The sequence below is a fragment of the Talpa europaea genome (assembly GCF_964194135.1).
Source record: "Talpa europaea genome assembly, chromosome: 3".
Classification (NCBI taxonomy): Eukaryota; Metazoa; Chordata; class Mammalia; order Eulipotyphla; family Talpidae; genus Talpa; species Talpa europaea.
In genome coordinates this window covers 15,211,448-15,237,847 of record NC_140069.1, presented here as the reverse complement: position 1 = coordinate 15,237,847, position 26,400 = coordinate 15,211,448, and the positions used below count along the sequence as shown (strand labels likewise).

The following is a 26,400-nucleotide window of genomic DNA, read 5'->3' as shown; positions in this document are numbered from 1 at the left end:
ACACAGGTCAAATTCTGCCTCTTCTGGAATATTTGCTCTGGCAGTTGCATCGCTACTACTTTGTGAGGAATGGGTCAATTTATGAGGTCTGGGCCTGTCTGGGGAAGACCTCAATTTCTCACAGAGCTGTTTATCTTGGAAAATTCCATGCAGAATTACACCTGGCCTCCAGGAGCTGTGAGTTTCCCTACTTGGGCCAACATAACTGGGAGGGTAAAGAAAAAAAGACAGGTAAGAAACAGGCTGTGTGCTCGGTGTCAAGGAGACTCATCCCACATTGGCCCTCACCTGTGGCAGCTCCTGTGTGGGTGAGGAGGCAAAAATCCCTGTTAGGGGATTTTTGTTAGGGCAAAAAAAACCCTAACTTCTGGGCCTCCCAATGAAATGAAAATGCTGTCCCTGCCATCTTGCCTGTAAAGATAAGTTAACATCATTTTTGTCTTGAACTCACAACAGCAGTTGTGGTGCAGCGTGTGTGCTTTCTCTCTGGATTCCTAAGTGCTCAGGGCATTTAGGACATTGGTAATTATTTACATTGGTAAATATCTTATACATAGAATTTTTTTTTACATCATTCATCCTTTTTTTTTTTTTTTTACAATATTTGCTCTCAAGTATAGTCCCCATAGAATTCCCACCACCCATTCACCTATGCACCATCACCATAGTCCCTATGTGCTCGTCTCTCCCCTGTTTTGATCCTTCTCCCTCCACCTCCCCTGCAGAGTGTCTCTGATTCATAGCTGCCTGTTAATTTTGTTTTTTAATTTATCATATTTATTTTTTTTCCTGATCCCTTATTTGGTTCTCCTACATTCCTTCTATAAGTGAAACCATCTGATATTTTCCTTTTTCTTTCTGGCTTATACACTGGTAACTATCTTTTGAGATCCATACACCAAAAAATTGGATCCTTTTATTTTCTTTTCAACTAGATTAAATGCTGTCCAACTGTAAGGTTTAAAAGTAAGCCTTTGTCTATAAGAACCATAGGCAATTCATGGTACAGACAACCTCCTACTGGAATTAGGGTTCCAGTCTTTTGGGGAATTAGGGCCAAGGATTCCAAGAAACACATAATAAGAAATGCAAAAAGGATGGCTTTTTCCAGAATGGATAATATGTAGAGATGTACAAGAGATATAGAGATAGAGACACGGGGAGATTGATTCATTAAAGTATAAAAGCAATATAAAAGCCCTACAAATTTCAGGGGCAAGATGGTACATTAAGCTTATGCTACAATTCCTCAACCCAGTCTCTAGAAACTCAAAGATACTAGAATATAAATTTTAAAGCATTTTAAAATATAATTAAGGACAAGCTGGAAATCAAGACAGAACATCTCTCCTGGTGTCAGTAAATCACCACAGGGAAGGGGCATGAGGCTCACCATGCCTTTGGAGATCTGAACCGGTGACAGGCCGAGGCACTGGTCTCAATTTCCCATGTGGCCAGACTCAAAATGACAGAGCCCACAGGCAAGAGAGCGAGCTGCAGCCAGGTTTCTTGTGGGAGGCCTGTAAACAGGACCTCACATATGGGGAACTTGATTTGTGTAATCAGTCAGTAGCAAAGAGATAGACTGTCAAATTGAAACATAATGTAACACCCGGTCAGAGCTGTTAGATGCCAAAAAGTTCAGGAAGAGAGACAAGCACACAAAACACCTCCTAATATGGCCTCTGCAATCCAAGGCACATGCAAGAACAAAGTGCCCAAGTTCACTTGCTCCCTTGGCAAATATAACATAGCAAGACTTAGAAAGTCTTGGAAAGGAGAAGTGCAGCAACCTAGTAGGCAAGACACCAGCTTAATAGAAGTCACTGTTGAGATACTGAGGTTAACAGAGCAATCTAAAAGGGTTTTAAAATAAATAGGTGGAGAAAGAAAGATTCCCCCCAAATCTCAACTCTAGACATAAACTACTGCTCAAATTACGGAGTAAAATCTTCTAGACTCCATGATGCCTTTATACAAAGAAAGATATTTTTAAATAAACAGGATGTTATAACAGTAACCTGCCCTCCCCCTCCACACTTTATTTATTTTTTTAAGATTTATTTTTATTTATTTATACAAGCACTGGGTACAGTCAGAAGCGCGGGAGGGTGAGAGAATTCACCAGAGCCAGAGCGGGATGCAGAGCAGGCAGAAGGACCGAAGTGCACTGCTGAGGGGAGCAGCGGGCGGCAGGAGGGGACCCTCCTCCAGTGGCCGGGGAGCAGCTGGGGATCGAACCGGCGCTGCAGAGGCCCACCCCCTCTACACTTTGAATGATCACCCTCATTATCCCACATAGAGACTAATGTAGAATGAACTTCTGGGTCTTTCAAAAATTCGTAACTTAAAACCTAATGCCTGATGTGATGATTTTTGGAGGCAGGGCTTTTGGGATGGAGGGAATCCTTACGAATGAGATTAGTGTCTTTCTAAAGATGATCATGAGCTCTCTTGTCCCTTTCTGCCAGGGAGGATACAGCCTTCTATGAGCCAGGAAAAATTCCCTCAGCAGAAAATGAATCGCATGGCATCTCGATCTCGGAATTCCCAACCTCCAGATTTGTGAGGAAAAAAATTTTCTGTTGTTTATAAGTCACCTAGTCTATGGTATTTTGTTATAGCAGCCTGACAGACTAGGAAATGTACCAAGGTTTCTCTTCCTCTATAAAGAGAGATTATATTTCATTGTATGCATGACAGTTCTTTACCCAGGGTCCTATGAATGGACAGATTTAGGCTGTTTCTAATGTTTTAACATTATAGAGTGGCAGTGATCATTCTCCAACAACCAGCTTTGTACATCTGGAGATTATTTCCTTAGGACAAGATTCCGGGGGAAATTATTGGCACAAAAATTTCACACAATTAAAATTTTGATAACTATCAGATTGGCCTTCCAGAAAAGCTATACTAATTTACATTACTGAGTGAGTTTACATGCATGCATTTCTAGCCAGAAGGTTTTTTTTTTTTTTAAGGTAAGTTTAAAGTAAGTCAAGTTACTAGAGATTCAATTATTTGCTCAAGAAAGCAGATAACTCATAACTCCAATGACCCTCTAAATACACATGCACAAAACAAGCGCATACTGTGTGTGCCACAGAAACTCCAGGGGAGGTGACCCTGTGGGTCTGCAGTGAGCACACAGTGCTACTTCTTTAAATTCTGTGCCCCCAGTGCTCACCGCTATCAAGTCCTTCATGAAAACATGAATTAACCCAAACTTCACAAAACTTTCTAGTCCTAAATAAGATGTCAATGTGAAATCGTGAAGAATCCCCTTTCAAAATATTTGTTTGGGGATTTCATTGTAGATGATCTAAATAAACTCAGTGAATCTGGTTGTTAATATGTAGTCTAGTCCTGAGGAAAAGTTCATTATAGACTACTCATTCCCAGTGAAGTATATTGTCAGCATGTGCGAAATGATCTTAGAGGCAAAGGCATGTGGTCCCACATGAAAAATCCAGATTTACTACAATATGACATAGTCCATATAATTCAGAAGTAATCAAACACATATCAGAATTGAATCTTTTTGTTTTAGTTATCAGTCTATTTTACAAATAAGAGATCATCTAGAATGCTTAATTCAAGTTGAATTAAAATCAGACAAATATCCATAATTTTAATTTTCTTTTTCTCATTTTTTAAAAATATTTCTCTTGAAAAGATAAGACACAAACTATCTTCTGTGAGAAAGAAGACCCTTAGACATTAGTTTGCTTGCTCAAGATGCAGAGTGGCAGCAGAGATTGAGGAGAACTAGATGTTATGACATGGCACTTATTTTCAACTCTGCTCACCAAACATAAACTTAAGTCATCATCCAGCTTCTGTGAGGTACCAATCCTGACCTAAAGTGTCTAGTACAAAGTACCTGTTATATTTTCCTTGGGAATCATTCCCACTTACATACACACTGTCAGTTTTTAATTATCTACATTAAAGAAGAGATGTAACACAGGGTAATTATTCAAAACTCTATGAATTAAAAAATTTATTTTGTATCAGTTTATATTAGATCAAGAAGATGTGGTACATATACACAATGGAATATTATTCAGCAATCAAAAAAGATAAACTCATGCAATTTGCAGTAACATGAATGGAGCTGGAAGAGATCATGCTCAGTGAAATAAGCCAGAAAGAAAAAGAATAATACCAGATGGTCTCACTCATAGCAGGAATTTAGAAAACCTCAATAAGGGACCAGGAAAAAGACTAATTATAATAAAGTAAAAATCAAAATCAACAAGCAACTATAAACCAGAGACACACTATGGGGAGGCGAGGAGTAGGATCAAAACAAGGTGGGTGGGAAGTGTATGGGGACTACATCCAAGATGAAAATGCATACATTGTGCAAAAATGAAAAATGATGTAAAAATATATAAAATAAAAAAATTATTTTGGAAGGCATTTTTTTTTTTTTTTTAGTGAAGGGAGGTGGTTATTGTATGACAGCAAAGTGACCTTTCTACCTTTCTACTTAAGGTTTCTCTAGGATGACTACAACATTTGCTCTCTGAGGCATGCATATATTCATTCTCACTCTACAAACATCTGAAAGAAAATTCTCTCACAGAGAATGCACACGGAGGAAACCAAATGCCAAATGAAAACCAGTTCTCTCAATTTCCAAAAACCAAGTTAATATGAACATCTTCAAAACTCTTCCCCCAACATAAACATCTTCACTGATTTCAGACAAAAAATCCAGAGTGCCAGTTCCATTGTGGACAGCCTTTAAAACAGGTTGTCCTTATTAAATAATCACTTGCCTTGAGACTCTAAGTTTACCCATGTATTTTGTGTCTACATCTGGGCTAAAGAGTAAAAAGAGCTAGGTTTCTACAGCAAAACAAAACAAAACAAATAAAAGCAATTATATCAATTAGGGTCCTATTTAATAGAGTCTATGCCATAGAATTATTAAGGGGATCATGAACAGCCATTAAGTACAGCAAGAGTCCTTCAACCAGCACCTGGACAGACGTATAGATTTAATAAAGTCTCAATTATTATTAACAGTCTTTGTCAACAAAAGTCCTTCACTGGATCCACAACACTGGATCTTTTACGAAATACTTGGACATGCATGGTATTATCTCACCTGCTCACCCTAATGTGGAAGGTAGTGTCTATGTACCCATTGTATGGATGAAGACTCTGAGGCTCAGAAAGTCACCTGATTTGACCAACATCATAAAATGGTAAATCTGGGCCACATAAAGCAATCTTTCAGCATTAACTCCAAGTTCTTCTCTAGAGCTCATACTACAGCACACTCAGGGCCTCATGACATAGCACTGGCCACACATTTCAACTTCATTCCAAAGGAGATACATTCAGTATTTTCATTTACCATCTATAATCAAGAAGCAGTGTTCATTTAGCTGAACATATAAGAGTAATTAGTGAGAGCACCATCAAGTCTTCTCTGTGGCTGGACTACAAAATAGTCAAAGCCACTGCATCAGAATCGCTTTAATTTATTGGATCACCACATACCTTAGTCGTCTCAGCTTCTGCCTGGAGTCGTTTGGGAGTTCCTTTTTGGTCAAGCACCTTCTGGAAATGTTTGTTTTTAATGGACTGAGTATCAACACCTTCACCTTCAATCTGCAGTTTAATACCTTCGGCATGGGGAGGGTGATCAATACCCCGTGGATTCAAACCACAATGGAGAGCTAGGAAAAGAAGCAAATATATTTACTCAGAAAACAAATGACATAAAGAAGGTGCTATGTGATATATCTCATCTGGCTTAAGGAGGTTGGGGGAGAAATAAGGCATCTTCAAGTTGAGAGGTGGTGTCATAAGGTGGAAAATACCTTGGTGAGGTGTTAGCCTGGGAACTCTTGAGCTTTGAAGTCAGAAAGACTTAACTGCAAATCTAGAAATCTTAAGTTCCAAGTTGTGTGACCTTGAGCAAGTTACTAATTCCCACACTACGATGAGAATACCAAATTAGGAAGCTTCGTTACAGCCTCCCCAACACGCAGTTATTTCAATCTCTGTGATTTACCTTATATCTCTGCCTCCATCCAGAAACTTGCTCACTCACTCCCCCTTTCTAATCTTCTCTAGTGTTCAAGCATCCATTCAAGCGCACCCTCCTGCACTTGTTCATTAAGTATTTATTGAGCATGTACTATGTGCCACCCTGGGTTAGAACCTGGAGACATGGATCCAGGAGATAAAAGATGTTACCTTCAAAGAACTTACAATCAGATAGAAGAGGTAGATGAAAGAACTAGTGATTTGAAAAAAGTTATTACTGCTACATGGAGAAGGACAGATAAGAGTGAAGGATTCAAGAGAGTTGAGCCTGCACTTTCTGATTTTTCAGCTGTTACTCTGCTCATATCCTCTCATGGATACCCCCAACAGATAAAATATAAAGGCTACGTTCTAGGGTTATTTTATTAATTCAACAAATACTTACCAAGCCCCTCCTATGTACACAGTATTATCACAGAAATAGCGGGGATTACAGGGAAGCCAGACATTCTCCTCAGATGACTCCATGAAGCCCAGGTGTGTGCACATGCACAGCCACCTGTATTTTGAGGTGTCTGGCAATAAATTATCTCATTTCCCTATGACCCAACCTTTCAAATTTAAACTCCTATACCTTTTTCCCTTTTATCTCAGAGAAGACCAGAACTTAAATTCCATCCCCCCACCCCAATCCATTTCACTCAGATTCCACTGATAATGTCCTTTTACTTAGCATCATCACTTTCCCGTTTGTCAACATTCTTCGTATCAGCTGATTTCTGCAATTTCTTAAAGTTCTTCCCTTTACTCAGCATCCCTTCCAGGGCAGAGTTTTCTCATCTTGACCGTGCTTCTGAAAGAATGTACTACCTTGGAAGGACAAAGGGCAGTTTCTCAGAAGTGAGGTAAGGTGTCCTCGTCATACTCCCTCGTCCCATTCCCATGACTTTTAATACAATCAACATGTCAATGACATACAATTTAACTCCAGCCTAGATCTCTAGTGAGCTGCAGATAAAATAAGCATCCCAATTTCAATGGATCACCGATGCATCAAATTTAATATGTTCAAAACCGAACTTTGGATTTTGCAGCAAAAATATCCCTTTACCAGTGACTGACAGACACTGAGGAGTCCATCCCGACACCATCTACAAATTGCCAATCTCTTCTTCCATCAGATCTGGTAAGTTCTATGCTCAAAATGTTGCGGCAATCTCATCCACATCACAGGGTCTCATCTCTGCTGCCATCACGGGGTCCAGGCCCTCACATCCATCCTCAACTGCTCTTCCTCAGTTGGGCCTGAAAGCCCATTAAAACGTGTCTACATGGATCATGAGATTCTCCTGCTGAAAACTTTCTAGTGGCTTCATTTTACATTTAGGTCATTCAAAAATCTTTAACACTGCCTTTTTCCAACTTCACATCTCACGAAGTTATTCATTGTTCACTCTGCTCTGACCACACACCTCCTTTTCACTTCCTCCAACACACACCATTTCATACCTTTTCCCTTTGCCTGAAACATCCTTCCTCAGGCGTCAAATAACTCTAATCAACCTCCAGGTTTTGGCTTAGGAAACACTTCTTCAGATACACATTCCCTTACCTCCTTTCTCATTCCCATCTCTGCCTATACTTCATGTTAGATCAAATGTTGAATGAATGAGCCTAAAATACTGATTGTACAAAGAACCATATGCATGTGGTGACCTTATTTATACCACGTTCCATGGAAATTATCTGAATTTTTCTTCTAGTCTCTAAACTTCCTGAAACCAAGAACCAACCTATTTCACAATGCATAGGAGGCACTCAACGTGTATTAATTAATTCACACCTCTTCCCTCAGGATTTTTGCTGGATCTTAAATAACCTCATGAATAAATCTAATAATATTCATTTCACAGATAAAAGAAATTAGGCTTAAAGGGTTATAGTCACAAAGGTCATGCAGGTATCTGCTGAAGGGCAGAGATGTCACTTATATAAGATGCACAGGATTTCAAGCCTCAGATGAACACACCCAAATAGGAGTGAAAAAGGGAAATCATTAACCTCCAGAGCAGGAAGCCCAGTAATAGTGGAAGTTTAGTGTTAGCTGACTTCCCAGGTCATGTGATCAAGGACCCTGGATTTTTTTCATCTCTCTATTCCGATGTCCATTTCTGAGGCCCAGTTGTAGTACTTGGAGTTACAAGCTGCTGGTTCTCATAACAGAGACCTTCGATGACAAAGATTTTCTTTCTCTTAATCCTCCATTTTTTTTCATTGACCCAAAGTAAACTACACCCCATTACTAAACTAAAACCCTGGCAGTGGAGAGAAGATTCTCCTTCAACTCGTAGACCTGCAGTTACTAAGGTCAATTCCTCAAACCACACTGCTGTTACTCAACAAGGCAGGGACAGAGCAGATGCTGGAGAATCAAAGACAATGTCCAGTTGAAGAAGTAGCAGAAAGAACAAAGCCCGAGAGAGCATGAGGCTAACTACTGCTAACGCCATCTCCAAATAGCGTGTTTACAATGATTATTCAATTAAATATATTGGAAATTTGATTGTTAAAACAAGGCGTGCTGGTATAAGGAGGTGGAATGGGGGCTGGCATAATACAAACAGGTCTACACATTAAAAGAAAAGAAAAAATGCATACTTCTCAGCAAGACACTGGAAGCCTCTGGCCCCAGAACTCATGGCCCAGGAATACTACCCAACTGCGGGTAGCTTCCAGACCAGTATTTCCTCACTTAAGGTGCCCAGAGGTTCTTGGAATTTGAGACTTCAAGGATAATGAAAACAGATCTTCAAATAACATTGTTTCATTCAGTGTCTGCCTGGAAGCTTTCCTTTCTCATGGACATAATGAAACAATATAATTTGAGGACCTGCTATTCCTCCCAAGGTAGAGATCACAAAGGCTTCACCTTTGTTCCATCCTAGAAAGATGTTCTCCCTCTTCCCAATCTTACTTCCTTCTCTGGGAGGCAATCTCCTTTAATTATCCCTCAGGTCTTGGTTTAGGAAACATTTCTTCAGATATACATTCCCTTATAAACTCCTATAATCCCTTGTGTTAGCTCACCCCTCTCCTCTAGAAAGCCTCCCAGGAGTCTGGCTACACAGGAAAGCCTAGACTACACTTCATTGTTCCCAATACCTGGTGCTTCATCTCCCTGTAGAAAAGTGTCCACCTAATGGATGTGTCTGCCTCACGAACTACCACTGCAAGCTGCTGGGGGCAGCTGCATTCCTTGCTTTTCTTGGTCTGTGATCTTCACCTCCCAGCCTAGAACCAGCATTTAAGAAAGACTGCAGCTGCTGAATCAAGTGGCAACCTCTTCTCCTTACAGCATCAGGCCTTAAATCAGAAGGAGACTTTGCTCTGCTAGTAACTACCTAGTATTCAAAGTGTAAGATATCTATAAACATGAGGTGGAATAGGGTTTTTTGACTTTCCACCCACGTAGCCTCCTTCTTCACACAAATATTTTAATCCTCCCTAGCTGTTCCCTCCTCGCCTGCAAGCCCTGTATTTGATTTAGGTTTTTGTGCTTGTGTTTTGCACTTGTGTTTATTTAAAACCATTTCTGACAGGTTTTGCTTTGTTTTTCCTGAAATTTCTTTCATGTCTCTAATATTTACAAATCAAGCAACTTTCAAATGGCCTGTTACAAGCTGTGACCTCCATTTCTTTGCTTATCATGTAAAAGGTGCCCCCGTTTGCTTTCCCTTTTCTGTCCTCATCACAACCCTTTCCTATTTTCACTAAAGTTATTTACTCAATTTAATAGGCTCAGCAGCTCACAGGTCAGCTCTGAGACCCTCTTCATCTTTCTGGCCACTCCCAGGCCTTAGAGATTTCTGGTTATTGAATTGACACCGCAGGCTGCCTGTGGTCTGTACCTGATGCTGTCACTGTCACTTTCATGTAAAGCTGCTAATACTGAAATTCTTCAAAATGAGGAGTTAAAAGCCAAACAAATTCCATAAATATTGTTTTAAAAATTTTAATAGGGAAATTTTTCCCTGCAAATGTACCCATTTTAGCACTGTTTTCAGATGCCATTTTGAAGGCACCATCTTTTTGTCATTTGCAAAAATCCACTCCCTTGGAAATTGAAACCCTTGTGCATGATTAGTGGGACTGCAGAGTGGGGTAGCTATGGTGGACAGCTACATGATGACTGCTCAAAAATTTAAACACAGCATTGCCATTCATCCAGCAATTCAACGTAAACAATTGAAAGCAGGGGCTTATTCGAACATCCATGTTGAGAACTGTATTATTTATGATAACCAAAAGGTGGAAACAGCCCAAATGTGCCCTAATGGATGAAGAAAACGTGGTACCCATATATAATGGGATATTTATTCCGGTCTTAAAAAGGAATGAAGTTCTGACACATAAGATGTCAGGGCTAAATCTTGAAGACACTATGGTGAATGAAATAAGAAGCCTACATGAGCCTACTTCCCTGAGACACGCAGTCAAATTCATATAGACAAGAAGGAGAACAGTGGTTATGTGGGGCTGGGGGCAAGCAATGTGGCGCTATTGCTTGCTACAGAGCTGCAGCTGGGTGCATGAAGTAGTTCTGGAGATGGATTGGGGCAACAGTGGTGTAACAGTGGGGAAATGTTTAATGTCCCTGAGTAATAAGGCTAAAAAAAATATAGTGATACATTTTGTAAAAGATGCATATTTTACAATAAAATAACATTTAAATACAAGCAAAATCCCCCTCCATCTCACTTCAATCCCCTACTACTTCCAGTAAGTGGAAAGAGATATTCCAAAGATACTTTCTTTATTCAAAGGTTCAAGAGTTTTTCAATAATTTCATTGTGATTTTCAGCTATATTTTACACATTATAGCTGAAAATAGATCATGATAGCAAGAGTATCAGATGACTTTAGAAATTTCCTGGAAAGGGTATGCTCTCCAGAAAGGCCCCCATCTGACCTACAGAAGAAGTACTTCAATTGCCGGAAATTGCCTGGGCCCTCCTGCACTTGACCCCGGGACTGATGTGACTTAGGTCCCAGTGACAGACTATCTACAAGTGCCAGACCTCATTGTGTCTCCAGACGACGCAAGAAGAGACAAGGAACACACTGGCATCGCCACATTCATTTGCAAGAGCACATGGATCTTATTTGAAAAGAAGTCACTAGCTTGCTTCCCAGTCCTTTCAATTCTCATCCACACCTCACTCTCCCTGCAGTGAAACAAGGGACGGTGCCTCGTTCAAGATGAATATTCCTTTTTTGCTGAGCTTTGCTGTGAACACAGATGCTGTGTAAACATCACACAGCCTGCTGGGTGGCTGTGGTTCATGCACTGAGGGTACCTCCCCAACATCCAGGAGAAAATGCTTGCAGCTACTCAGATACTTTTTTTCTTCACTTTGTCAGAATTGATCTTTTTACATAATATGCTCTCCTCTTATTTGCATGAATAACCCTTCAGGAAATATTAAATGCTCTCCTTTCCACTATGAAGCTTTAACTGATTTTACACCCATTATATTCTCCTAAGCAGTATTGGCAATTAATCTCTTATTAAATGATAAGTTCTCTCTCTCTCTCTCTCTCTCTCTCTCTCTCTCTCTCTCTCTCTCTCTCTCTCTCTCTCTCTCTCTCTCTCATGCAAATATTTATGAACATGTCTGCCTAATCTATGACTAGGGGTTCTCTGAAGTAAGTGACAACATTTTAAACTGAATTAACAGTGGCTTATAACATTGCATAGGTATCGGGTGCCCAATATTCTACTTCAACACCTGTATATACTACATTATGATCTCCGAAGGAAACTACGTATTATTAAGCTTTACAAACTTAGCGCCTAGCCAAGCGACTACTCTACAGCAAGTGCTCAATCATTGTTCAAGGAATGAATAGAGGGTAATGAAAAGATCCTGATTCAATCCTATTTGCTGCCATGCCCTTCTCATGAGTAACTTACATCTTTGTTTTTCAGAAGAGTAAACATAAGTTGCTTGCAACCTAACTGTAACATTTTCCAAAAGCATGTTAAATCATAGGATCATAGAGCTGTTCTGAAATTTGTGATTTACTTGGTTGTCTTCTGCAGAATAGAGGTTGTCTTATTCATCTGTGTGCCTGCAAAGACTAAATAATTACACACACTTGGCACCTAATAAGTATTGTTAAATGAATGCATAACCTTAGAGCAAATATACTCAAAGTGCCATTATCAGCTATTAAGATAGAGATGGATTGTTCACAATTTCCTGAATATGGCTTACTTCTAGCTAGAGGTGCTCCTGTAGGACACTGATCTTGTTTCACACCTCTCTCATGTATAATATACACGTAGCAGACACTCCCCAAATAGTGGTTTGATTAATAGAGGTGTCTTAATCATTATATTCTGGATTCAAATTCAGCAAAGTGTACTCTCTGGAAGTAATCTGCACATCACATGGGCTTCTAACTTTTTGTGGCATACATGTCTGGTCCTCTAAACACTCCATGCTCTCCTACTTGCCACCTGCTGCAATACAGTCACAAAGCCAATAATCAATATCCCAGCCGCACTTGCAGCTACAAATGGTTGTGCACAGATGGGTGAGGGACCTAAGCAGAAGTTTAATGAGTAAAAGACAGTTCTTAAATGAACTGTCTTGAATGGAGATGTGATCTCTAGAGCTGCTTATATTTTGTGACTGTAGGGTTGCAACCATGAGTCAAGAGATCAACAATTTTTATAATTGTCATTTAAGTTGTTAATTATTAAATAAACCCAATGTGATTTCAGCAAACAAACATATTACTGGCTGTACCCCTTGTTTCATTTGATTGTCACAATGCATATCTGATAGAGACATATTATACTAAATATGTATGTATGCGTGTGTGTGTGTCTCACAATTCCTATCTAAAGAAGAGCTGTAACAAAGGAAATGGACAGATCTGTGGATTGAGGATCAGCAATTTTAACACTGTGGTGATGTGAGAATAAATAAAGCTCAAGCAAGTGTCGGTGAAGTCATTGACAGTTATATAAAGACCCCTTCAGAAATAGTTCTACATTTCTCAGATTTACTAAGAAAATTGATACGGTATCATCAAAGTTGGCACCATAAGTTTCAGATCAATACCCCAAAGCAACTGGTTTAATCATTTGAAGCCACACAGTTCAGTAGGGGAACCAATACCCACCTGTGTTTATTTTAATTATAATTTATAGTTATAAGTTATACATAAAAATATGTATCATATATTTAATGTTATATATTTAATATTTAATTATATATTTATATTAAATATATTTAATGTATTATATATTTTATATATAAGGTATATATTATACAATTATAATTTATAAATACAACTTGAAATTTCCTCGCTTACACTAGCCACATTTCAAATGCTCACTAGCCACACATGACAGTGATTACAAAGTGGACAGTGCAGGTAGTTGAAAATGTCCACAATAACAGCATGAATTTGAAAAAGTGTCTTTCTTCCCAATGTTAAACTGTCACTTGAAAAGGAACCACAAATTTGATGCCAGAAATTTTATTTTCTGTACTTGTTTTTAGTGCTCTAGCTATCTACATTTTAAAGAAACAGTTAAATATAATTCCATAGTTAGGGATTTTATCAAATGTTTACTCTCCGAAAGAACAGTTCTTATAGCCTCTGGCTTCCATATACATTTTAGATATGCTTTTACCAAAGTCACCTTCTGTTTAGTTATTTTAGATAACTGTCAGATCTTTGAATAATCTCTCCCCTGACCAGGTTGCTTCTGTGTCACAAATCACAGTTATTTTTTGTTATAAGCTTTTAGAGACCCACGATTATCTCTGAGGGAGATGGAGATATATTGGGATTCCAATATAAATCAGCTCCAACAAAGCTCACGGTCTACTGAAATAGTGGCTTCCACCCGTCCACCCAGAGAGGAGAGAGAGGTGATTAAAATGTGCTTGGTCCTCAGTGACATGAAAGAAACAGAGAGCCTCTTGAGTTTTCATTGACCAAATGTTCGCAGTGTAAAGGCCTACCCTTTATCTTAATATTGTCTTCCCTGCATTTTTGAGTGCTAATGCCAATGGTCTATGAAGTTAGATAAGAAATAGTATATGTGTATCTGCACACATGTGTTTCTATGTTAGCAAAAGAAAAAATTTGTAGAAACTTGGAGTGTCTCAGTTTCTTTTAACTGTGTGTCTATGAAAACTAATATTTTAAGTACTCCTATGCCACTGACTTAAAATAACCAGACTAATCATTATTTGTAGGTGAAAAGGGGGTAACAGTATAGGAGTAAAGAGCTGCAGAGAAGGTAATGATGAGAGGTCTTCAAAAAGTAAGAAATAGGGGTCTCCCTGGTGGCGCAAGGGGTTAAGACGCAACCTATGAAGAAATCCACAGACTCTACAGCATGACTTCGATCCCCAGCCGGCCAGGGAGCTACCCACATGGTGCAGCGGACCTCTCCTGTCTTGCCTGCTGCTCCCCTCAGCAGTGTATTTCAGTCAGTCTGCCTGTTCTGTTCCCCACTCTGTCTCTGGTGGATCCTCCTCTACCCCCCACATCTCTGGCCTGTGCCCCAGCTCTTGTATGCATAAATAAATCTTAAAAAAAGTAAGAAAATGATCATTTCCAAGTCAATAAAAATCAGGTAAGACTTCATAGGCACTTGGCAATTCAGAGAGGTTTTTGAAGAAGAGGTTGGGTTTGCACCACCGATACAGTAAGGTGTCTAAGAGGAAGGACCAATTAAAGGAAACAAAGCAAATGAGTAAAAAACAAGCAAACAAACAAACAAACAAAACCATTAGATACAGAAAACAGATTTGTGGCAATCAGAGGGGAAAAGGGTTACATGATGGGTAAAACAGGTAAAGAGGGTCAAGGTATGGTGAGGAATAGAAACTGGAGTTTTGATGGTAATCATGATGGAGTGTTTAGGATGTCAAATTGCAAGGCTATACTACCTGAAACTTATGTCATAAACCAATTATTGCCTCAAATAAATTAAAATCTATTTTTTAAGAAAGTTACAGATTAGGAAAAATGTTGAGCAATGACAAGTGTGAACAAGTCTTCAGAATCTAATACATGAAAAATCATGGAGATGAGGCCAGGATAATCTGGGAGATTGCAAAAAGCATGTGGGCATTAGAATTCATCATTTTATTTTTCACTAAACAATTGAGAAGTCAATAAATGATTTAAGCAGGGAGAAACTTAGCCAACATTGCGTTTTAGTAATACAGGTGAATTTGATGACACTCTTCTTCTGTTTCTATGTGAGCATCATTTAAGATGCAGTGTAAGGGCCTCCCTGGTGGCGCAAGGGGTTAAGCACTGCACTATGAAGCTATTCGCAGCCTCTGCAGCACAAGTTCAATCGCCGGCCAGGGAGAAACCCACACAGTGCAGCAGACCTCTCTTGTCTCACCCGCTGCTCCCCTCAGCAGTGTATTTCAGTCAGTCTGCCTGTTCTGTTCCCCACTCTGTCTCTGGTGGATCCTTTTACCTCCCGCATCTCTGGCCTGTACCCCAGCTCTTGTATACATAAATAAATAATCTTTCAAAAAACAAAAGATGCAGTGTAAGTCTTATGAAAAACTGACCTATTCTACCCCATACCTCTATTTCCGAACCTGAAATTCCAAAGCTTTCATTTGTACCACCCAGAGCAGTATGCTAATTCTCCAAGTCACCACCACAAAGTAAATCTGATAAATCATGTTGTTGCTGTTAATTATCACATCATTACCTGTGTCCCTTTAAATACTTAGCCCATAATTTACACGCTAAATAAAGACTGGTAGAGGCTAACACATATCCAGTCCTTGGGTTCCTCGCATGAGTCCCACAGCTGAGCCCCGGTGGGCGAGCATCCTGTGGACATCTTAATCACACACATGCATACTGACTTAAAAGACAGCTAAAGAAACACAACTAGAAGCAAATGGCAGAGACAGTGTGATTGCATATTTGAGAAAGGATTTATATTCCAACTTAGCTTTCAAATCAGACGATGCTTCTAAAATATTTTACCAGTTTCCTTATTGGTCTAGATCTTCTTGGCTGGTATACAAAAACAAAAACAATTCTAAAGAACACACTCTGGAAGATTAGCAATTCATTTTATAGTGGTGTAAATTATTTCTAAAGATGCTTCCAGTCAGTTCTCAATATGACAGCCATTAAAACATAGTAAACACCAACTGTTAAGAGCTGAATGTCTCCTTAAGATTAGGAAGGATGAGGAGAAATCAAGTACATAAAGCTCAAATCAGAGAAAGCCTATCAATCCAACCATTTGTCTCCTTGGCTGCTGGTATCAAAAGACACGAGGAACATGGCGCCACCCTAACTTCATGTTTCACATTTGAAATGAATCCTTAAGCTTTTCCCTGTCTCCCCATTTTCAACTAGCCACTTGCTCCCCACAATATGCTCAATTCTTGCCCTCTGTAACAGTTATCCCCTAACTCGGTTGCTCACCTAACCTACTTCCTTCTCTCCCCTTCCCTATAGTAAGACTGTTAAAATTACATTATTGTTTTTGGCAGACCAATATGGGCACATTCTAAGTTCTTTACACGCTAGGATAAATCAAATTACTACTTGGTAAGTATTCATTCCCTTTCCCTGGAGGAGAACAGTGCTCCTAGAAAATGATGTTGGTGTTGGTCTTGTGAGTTAATTTGGTTAATGCTTTGAGTAGCTAAGACTTGAGCATCAGAATTAAACATTTATATAATTTGGTTTGGCCTCTCATGTACTTGTGAAAACCGAAAAAGAGCAGGCCCCAGGGGCTTTACTCCTTCAACCTGGACCCCAGAATAAGACACAAGAATGAATTGAACCCAACCTAAATTCTAGAACTACACAGCCTCTCCTGGTAGAGTTAGAGAAGGTGGCATGAGCCTGCAAGCCACAGTAGGATTATGCATTTTATCTTAAGTGAAGACCTTTAGGACACAGCATCTAGGGGAAGTCTTCTCCCATCCAGGTCATTGGGACATTTCTAGATCTTCAGAGACCCAGTATACTGCTATGGAAGCATGTATTATAATACAATTATTATTCATGCATTTGCTCTACCACCAAAGCTGATCCCCCTGCCATATGGTTACTGTAATTCAGGCTAAAGACTGAAGTGATGATAATATTAATAAGAATGTAGAGGTGATGTTTGAAGTGATGGCTCTTACCCCTTTGAACACATGACTGAGACAATTCAACCAGGAGGGTAAGGGAAAAACACCCAAAGCTAGGGAAACAATCCACAATAGCCATGCCTATCTCAGAGCGGACCTGAATTCATGTTCTGCAGGCAGCAGAACCAAATCTGAGAAGCAGCTGGTATGAGGGGAGGTGGCTCTGTCAGCTGATACTAAAATAAACCAAACTAGCAGGCATTTCATCAGCCATAATCCCTCAGCCCCCATTTGCAGGACTGACTCCTGTTATTCAAGCCTCCACTTAAACATCATCTCCTCATCTTGACCACATAACCCAAGTAGCTTCCCAGGCAAACAACATCCCGTTATTTTAACTATAGGGCACTTGGTACTCTGATATTGAAGGGTGATGTTAATGGCATGTGAGAAGGGGCTTTGCCCGTGACATTCATTTTTATAGCCATTGCCTGGCACAAAGGCAAATGACTGTTGAATGCATGAACAGGCATGGGATGCCCCTCTCCTTTTACATACACCTTCCTTACCTAGCTTTGTGGCATCTGTCTTCCTTTGCAAGGCTGCTTCAGATGTTTAACAGGTATCTTGGACATCCTATAAATGTATGCAAGGTTCAATGTGTATGTGTCAGTTTTTTTATGGGTAATGGAATGCTGAATTCTCAACAAAGAATCAAAGGTTCTAGATCTATTTGGACTAAGATTTTTACGTTGAAATCTTCATGCCAAAGTAGCTATATTTGAAGATGGGGACTTTGAAGCAGTACTTAGATGAAATAGAGTCATAAGAGGGATTCTAATCCAATATAACCAGTGCTCCACATAAGAACAGACAGCAGGGATGTTTACACATGGAGAAAAAGCCACCCACAAGCCAAGGAGAAAGGTCTCAAGAGAAACCAAACTTGCTAAGATCTTGATTTTGGGCTTCCAGCCTCCAGAACTTGGAGAAAATAACTATCTGTTGTTTAAGTTACCCAGTCTGTGGTATTTGATTGTGGCACTGTAAAAAACTAACATTTATTCTAGCACTCAGCACTATTCCCTACATATATCACCTAATTTAGTCCTCCCAACAATCTTGCTGGGTGAAGAGCACTGTTCCTATTACACAAATGAGGAAGTTGAAGCCTAGGGATTAAATTATTTACCCAAGGTCACTGTATTAGTAAATGAAGTCAGGACCTAGACCTAGTCAATAGCTCATTTTGGCTGCACATTAGAACTTTTAAAATCATGCACATCTGGCCAACCAGGGATCATCCCAAATTAATTGATCCTCAAAGAGTCCAGGCTGCAGGAGATTATTCTAATGACTAGTAGGAATTAAGAACTAAGTAAGGTAACCAGGACCCCCCACACACACCTTGTGGTACTGATTGCTGGCCTCCCCATACTGACCGCACCTGCTGTTGTGGGTAGTCAGGGTTCACTGTGCACTCAGTGGATCTGGTTGTTTCATCCATGTCCGCCTCCATTCATATTGCTTCTGCAATAGCCCCCTTCCCAGCCCTTACAGTGCAGAGGTGGATCTCACTCCTAATCCAGGGCTTAAGCATATGACCTGGCCCTCAGCCAATCAGCACATTACATTAGCCCCATCATGTGACCTTTGCTGTCCAATCAGAATTCTGCAATTGTGTTAGAATTACCAAGAGGACTTGTTCTCTTTCCTGCCAGAAGGGTTCAAGGGAGGAGCTGCTGTAATAGTTCTGAACTCTCAAGAAGAAAATTTCCATGGAATAAAGTCACACACACAAACACACACACAGTTTCCATAGGCCATACAGTTGCTCACAAGTACCCAACTTTGCAATTTAGTAGAGCAGGAGCCATAGACAGTATATAAACTAATGAAAATAACTATATTTCAATAAATGATTTATCAGCACAGGTGGTTATCAATCCATGATTAAGACAAGATGTATCAAACCTGGTAGTTATCTAGTGGTGAGCCAGGAGGGAAATAAAGAATCAAGGTAACTTCTAGGTTTTTGGATCCTTATATTCTTAGCATTTGATCCAAGAATCATAAATTCATTGAGTCAGTGGAGGTTAGAAACTCATTCAAATGATACAGTCCGGCTGCCTAGTTATACTGGTGATATTAGAGAAGGTCCCTCTGGTGGTGACCAGTTGGGGCGGGCAGGAGCAGAGTAAATTCTCATTTCAGGAGTGCCTCTAATGCAACATGCTGCACTATAATCAGTTCTTTCATGTCTGTATATAAAAAGATTTCTCTCTTTGGCTTGAGACCACCTTGTTACATCAAATAATAATTATTGTATATTTAATAAATATTACTAGACATCTTTAATGTGTTCCAGGACCACTGGGAAACTGTCTCCCATCTCAGGAATTTCACCATCATATCTTTGTTATACACATTTCCCCCAAGCCATTTTTTTGCTTCTGATTTTTTTTACATCTGATTTTTTTAAGTGGTTGTAAAACATACATCATACTTCTTTGCTCTAAGGATTATTCACTTTCTAATCTGAACAATGTTTTATGTTAAAAGCATATAGAGAATTTATTTAAGTCAAGAGCTAAAGCACTGCTTATTCAGCCTCATGACAAGAAAAGAGTAAATCACAGACATGCATTATCAGAACACAACCGCAGTCAACTCCAACTGAAAGCCAAAAAGCCCTAATAAAAGGCAAGCAAAATGCCTCATGACTACTTTGCAGAACCAACAACCACACAAAGAGAAAAAGACTAGAAGAAAATAGCCAAATACTAACAGTGGTTTGCCTTTCAAAGGTGGGTCTACCAGTAATTGTTTTTCTTTCTACTTTCCAAATACATATATATATATATATATATATATATATACACACACACACATACCAAGTATATAAGTAAAATTGTTTTGAAAGTAAGAGGGGGCCTCCCTTGTAGCCTAGGGGTTAATTCTCAGTGCTATCTCTACAACTTGAGTTCGATCCCCGGCCAGGGAGCTGACCCACATGGCGCAGCAGACCTCTCCCGTCTCACCTGCTGCTCCCCTCATCAGTATATTTCAGTAAATCCACCTTTTCTGCTCCCCACTCTGTCTCTGTTGAATCCTCTCATGCCCCGTACCTCTGCTATACACCCCAGTTCTTCTACAAAAACAAAAATTTAAATTTAAAAAAAAGGAAATGAAATGAGGTTGCATTTTTTAAATTCCTAAATTTCTAATAGTATCTTTCACTAGGATAACACTAGTACATATTAAATTATGTGCAAAATTTTTTAAAACTTCAGATTTATAAGAAAACAACACTATGCTTTCAGTTCTAAGTAGCTGATAGTTTTATACTAGAAAATTATTTTTATTATTTGTGCCTAGAAAATGAAGCATTTATTTAAATATTTCCAGACACATGCTCTCTTCACAGCTATCCTGTTTTCTTGTACAATTCCCTTTTTATTTCCTCTCCTGACAAACTCAACATTGTTGGCTAAAAGTGTATCATAAGTTTTTTCTGGATCATTATCTTTAAGCAAGTCTGCCTCATTGGATTCTGGGGAGAATTCTTAGTGCTGTGCTCTTGCTCTCTTCATGCTTCTTTCAGGGAATTTTGACCCTACTGAGCCCTCCCTGAGAACAGGAAACCAGATGTCAAAATGGAGGACAAAGACCCCACCACAGGGCACTGGTTATGCCAATAGTGGATTCCTCTGGTTTGAGAGTTGATTCTTCCTGAAAGGTTGGCTCAGCATTGTCAAGCTCTCCCCATCATTCCCCCTCCAATGAAGGAGACCAGTAGGTAGACACAGAGAAAAAGAGGAGAAAAAGCCAGTCAGGAGGGAAGGAGGCAACAATGGCTGGCCCTTGAGGACATCTTTCCATTCTAAGTTCAAAAAGACCAGTCAAGAGAAAGATGAAGATGGGACTGTCTCTGGGAAGCAGTCAGAAGGATATAGGTTTAAATCCAGATCTCAAATGCTGCCATCTGAACGCTCAAGTAGATGTGAGCTCCTAAGAGAACCAGTTCTGCATGCTGCCAGCTCTTTCCACTTGCCATTTTCAGGCAAATTTATGGCCGGTGCCACATCAATAATAACTACTGGTGGGAATATAAGGAAATACACTCTTGTCCTAAGATGTTCCAGAAACAGGAAACCTCATTTGACTTTTGGTTTGCATGACTGCCTTCCATAAACAAGTAAGTCTACATCCATCACAGCCCTACTGAAGGGCTGGGAACTTGGGGGGCTTCACATTCTACTATATATGTGCAAAAAGCCTGATTTGCTGAATATTAGATCATTTCACAATTATTTTGAGAGCAGCTACAAGACACCAGGTATTCTTTCAGATGTTCTAATACATCTGTTGAAAAAAAATCAAAAATAAAAACAAACAAGACTATAACTCGAGGGGAGAGGTAATTTCTGGTTAGAAGAATTACGTTCAGAAATGAGAATTCCTAGAAAAATCTACAGTTAGAATTCTAGCTTTGTTAGAGATAATATAATAAAATATATCCAAACATTGAATCTTATCTGGAAGTTCATGAGTGGATAAGGAAGAGACTTCGGAATCAGATGTTAGAGTTTGAATATTGTGTCTTCTGAGTAATTACCAAGGCTGAGAAAAAAAAAAAAAAAAAAAAGACCGGCTATTCTGACACAAGACTTTCCTCCTGGTTCTTAAGACCTCTCACTAGTACATCTTATAATAAAAAACATAATTGACAGGCCTAATTCATATATGAAGAGTTTTCATATTGGCTTAAGCAAAGAGCCTAAAATCTAGATATTTGAAAAAATACCTAACACAAAAGGAGACCAGAATGAACAAACAAAAGGAAATTTGGAAGAAATAAATATGAAGAGGAAGATGAGAAATAAAATTATCATTAATATCCTCAATAAAACATATACAAAGACATTATATCCAAAAAATAAGTTAGGTTACTATAAAAATTTCAGAAAATACTTTGAATTGGTAGTAGCAATCATGAGTGATAAAAAAGCTTGAAAGAGAAAATTAATGTACTAGAAAAAAGAATGAAAAATAGATTACAAAAATAAGAACTAGTGAAGGAAATTTATCATCTCAAAAATAGCAGCCAGAGAAATGTGGAACAAATGGGATAAAAGGAAATCAAATAAATAATTCAAAGAAATACCCAGAAATGAATGACATGAGTTTCTATTTTAAAAAAGTCCACAAAATCCACACAATACAATATATAAAAATAGACTCACAACAAAGCATATTATTATGCAATTTCTCAACACTAGGGGATAGATTCCATAATTTTAAGAAAAAAGGATATTTTATACAAATGATCAAGACTCAGAATGACTTCTGTCTCCTCGAAAACAATACTGGAAACCAGAAGATTCTTAGAGGTTCCAAAATTGTGAGGGAAGATGATTATCAGCTTTCAAAAATTGAATCAAGTTCTCAACTAAGTACAAAGGCAGAATACATACTTGATGAGATGTGGAGATTCTCAACAGCATGCTTGCCATGTTCCTTTTCTCAGAAGATCCCTGAAGGATGTGACATGTCAAACCAAGCAGGAGGACACAGGAGCCAGGAAGAGGGAATCTAACCCAGAGTTGCCCAGAAAGGCGTCTCAAGGATCAACGTGAGAGAAAATCCAAACAGCTCTGAATCAAGTCCAGAGCACAGTTAGAAACAAGTGGATTTCTTTGGGGGAAAATGTTTTTATTTATTTTTTTCAAGATTTATTTATTTATGCATACAAGAGCTGGGGTATAGGCCAGACGTGTAGGGAATGAGAGGATTCACCAGAGACAGAGTAGGGAGCAGAACAGGCAGACTGAATGAAGTATACTGCTGAGGGGAGCAGTGGATGAGTCAGGAGAGGTCTGCTGTGCCATGTGGGTAGCTTCCTAGCTGGGGATCAAACTCATGCTGCAGAGGCTGTGGACAGCTTCATAGGTTGTGTCTTAACCCCTTGCACCACCAGGGAGGCCCGGGAAATGTTTTTAATTAGAAGAAACTGGCAAAAGACCTAGTGTTGTATATAAATGTACTGGGAGGAGATTTAATAAACTTTTAGTTTGAATTCATGCTCTTTATAAGATTTGAAGTAAACAACATAACAAAATTTTTTAAACAATTTCTTAAAGATGACAATGTTTACAATTGCCAAGCTATGGAAATGAATGAAGTGCCCAAGGATAGAGAGGTAAATTAGAATAACAAACATAGTGTATACACACACACACACACACACACACACACAATGGGATAACACTCAGCTATAAAAAAGATGAACTCTTGTCATTTTGATGAACATGGATGGAACTAGAGGGGATTATGCCAAATGGAATGTCAGAAGGAAAAAGACAAATACCAGATGGTGTCATTTACATGTGGAATATAGAGAAACAAAACAAAGGGTCAAACAAAACCAAGCCGATAATAAACCTTAGAAATCTGACTATGGAATCGAGGCTGCCAGAGGAGGTGGGGAGAAAGCAGTGGGAAGGCGGCACAGAGGACTATTGGAGCCTTGGTGGCGGGTGTGGAGTGAGGTCGTGCATGTGGGGAGATGTGATACTTTGCCCTGAATGACATAGTGTTGTAAACTAATATAACCTCAGTTCAAAAAAAAAATGTGTACAGGATAGCAATATATATATATATATAATGACCAATTTTTAAAATTATGCTTGCCTACAACTTTAATAAAAGTAAAATCTAGATGATAAGTTTATAAAGTACCTATACTTGCTGGTATAAAGTAATCAATGCATTTAGTCACTATTATAACCATTATTTCAACTCTACCAAATGTACAAAGGCTTCACTCCCAAATTCTTTTACCCAGTGGCCTCAAACCCGTTACCTATCAAAAGCCTGTTTCTTCATATGTAAAAGGGTAATAAGCATAGTTTCAGGCACTAGAGAAAATGTGTATAAGTTACAATCCTTGGTATAAAAGAAACAAATAGTAAGAGTATTTACCTGTTTCTACTTGTGTGAGAAACATTTGATCATGTTTTATCCCCTGACAAATGAAATCCTAATTAGGAAACATTGACACTCAGCTGATATAAGAACTGCAGTGTTTCTGAATGGTTTTGAAAAATTTTAAACACTAAGAATAAAAGTGGCTGAACAGCCTCCACAGTGTGACAAGAAAAAGAAAAGATCCATGAACTGTTAGGGAATAACTACATAGATCAGGACACCAAAACAAAACTACAGAAGAAAAACTAGAAAGCCTTATTAAAAGACTGTATTTAAAAACTAGAATAAAAAAACATCATGGCAATAATGAAATTAAAAGTAGTTCATGGGAAAAACCAATAAGCAGTAATAAAGGCTGATGTGTATAACTTAAGAAATGTGCTACAAGGTTTGAGTTCTCCAGTTAACTTGCCTCTACCCTCATCTTGCACAGAAATGGTGTTTTTTTAATGATTCTAATGGCAACAGAGACCATCAACAAATTATAGGAGCAGGATTGACAGAACGGGGTGATACTTCTAATACTTAGAGGTAATTGTTGCCATCTTGATTTCCCATCTTTTCTACACTGAGTGCTGCAGACAAGGAGAATCAGATTGCTCATTGTGCTTACACGCACTTAAATATATATATATATATATATATATCTCAACATTTTATCAAGATCAAAACAACCATTAAGATTTGCTAGAAGGATTTATATACTCTGGGTGCAGCAAGTTACTTACATAAAGTCCAGAATCATTGTAACCTACTTGTTTAGCAACAAGAGTGGGCATCAGCATCATCTGAACTTGGGCTTGAATTCTTACTCCATCAATTACCAGTGGGTGACATTGGAGAAATTATTTAATCTCTGGACTGTAATTATTTTTTTCATGTAGAAAATGGAGTCACTGTTAATAACCATCTTATAGGGTTATGGTAAACAGGTAGGGTATCCAAGATAAAAACCAATATAGCTTTCATTTTCGACATAGTCATTGGCTGTCAATAACCAGTAAGAGACCAAGGAGCAACCCTAGCTGATAAATCATTGAGAATAGATAACATACTGCTAATGCTAACATATGCTATATGTTATGTTTAGTTTCTTTTGTGCTCTTAGGACTTTTTTCCTATGGTGAATATGAAGGATTTTCATACCCAGAAAAATGTTTTAAAATTTTACTTTAGGGCCTCCCCTGGTGGTGCAGCAGTTGAGCGCTGGGCTGCGAAGCTGCCCGCAGCCTCTGCAGCATTGGTTCGATCCCTGGCCACCGGGCAAGGGTCCCACATGGTGCGCAGACCTCTCCTGCTGCCCGCTGTTCCCCTCAGCAGTGTATTTCTTTGTCAGTCTGCCTGTTCTGTTCCTGGCTCTGGTGAATTCTCTCACCCTCCCGCACTTCTGACTGTACCCAGTGCTTGTATGGATGAATAAATAAATCTTTAAATTTTTTTTTTTTACTTTAGTGTCACTGTTTAGAAGAGATAGTGATAGAGAATTTAAAAAAAAAAATACTGGGAGAGGGAAAAAAAAAGCAAATCTAGCTCTAGCCCTCATTATTTGAGTCAAGGATGAAGTGCCTCCTGAGAACTATGAGACCTCAGACCCCACCCTTGCTGCCTTAATCCATAATTTAAGAAAAATACTTGATCCTTTTTAGAACATTCCATTTTCAAACCCCTTCACAGTCGGCACTGTGCCATCCCTTCCTACTGTAGCAGCAATGCTAGGAGCCAGAATAAAGAGACTTGAGGTACCAAGTTCTAAAGTCAAGCCCTGCCCCTAATGAGTTACATGACCTTGGGCAAGGAGTCCTTACATCCTTATTTATGAAATGGGAACAACAGCACCTGTTCCAGCATCCAGCGATCAACCATGACTCAGATAAGAAACTACTTTGGAAAGCAGAGAATGCTGTGTCAAATCAGGGGACAAAACTTCAGTGATAATGGCCTTGGGGTGAGGCTGCCAAAGCCTCCAGCTATTGTGTTCCAATTAAGACCCCCCGATTTATTATTTAAAAAAAAAAAGACCCCCAGGCAGGCAAAGCAGGTCGGGGGTGGCAGGAGTTTCATGGGGTTGTATAGAGGCACATTGGCAAGCAATGAGTGAGCCTTGGCCAGGGCAAATGAATTCTCCCTTAACGAAAGTGAAAATCAAAATCAACAAAAAACTATGAACCAGAGACACTCTATGGGGGATGAGGGGGCGGGGAGGGGAGGGATTGGGGTCAAAATAAGGGGTTGCAATTGT

At 39.1% G+C, this 26,400-nt stretch overlaps 1 protein-coding gene across 1 annotated transcript in view; it reads right to left on the bottom strand.

Moving 5' to 3' along the window:
* SAMD12 (sterile alpha motif domain containing 12) overlaps positions 1 to 18,678 on the bottom strand; it is a gene marked incomplete at both ends in the record, with an annotated part of 173,491 nt that extends 154,813 nt beyond the window's left edge. The window contains 2 exons of the mRNA XM_084229758.1: positions 5,518 to 5,696; positions 18,579 to 18,678. Coding sequence (XP_084085884.1) covers positions 5,518 to 5,696; positions 18,579 to 18,678 — 279 coding nt within the window. The remainder of the gene's footprint in view (positions 1 to 5,517; positions 5,697 to 18,578) is intronic.
* Positions 18,679 to 26,400: the final 7,722 nt, after the last annotated feature.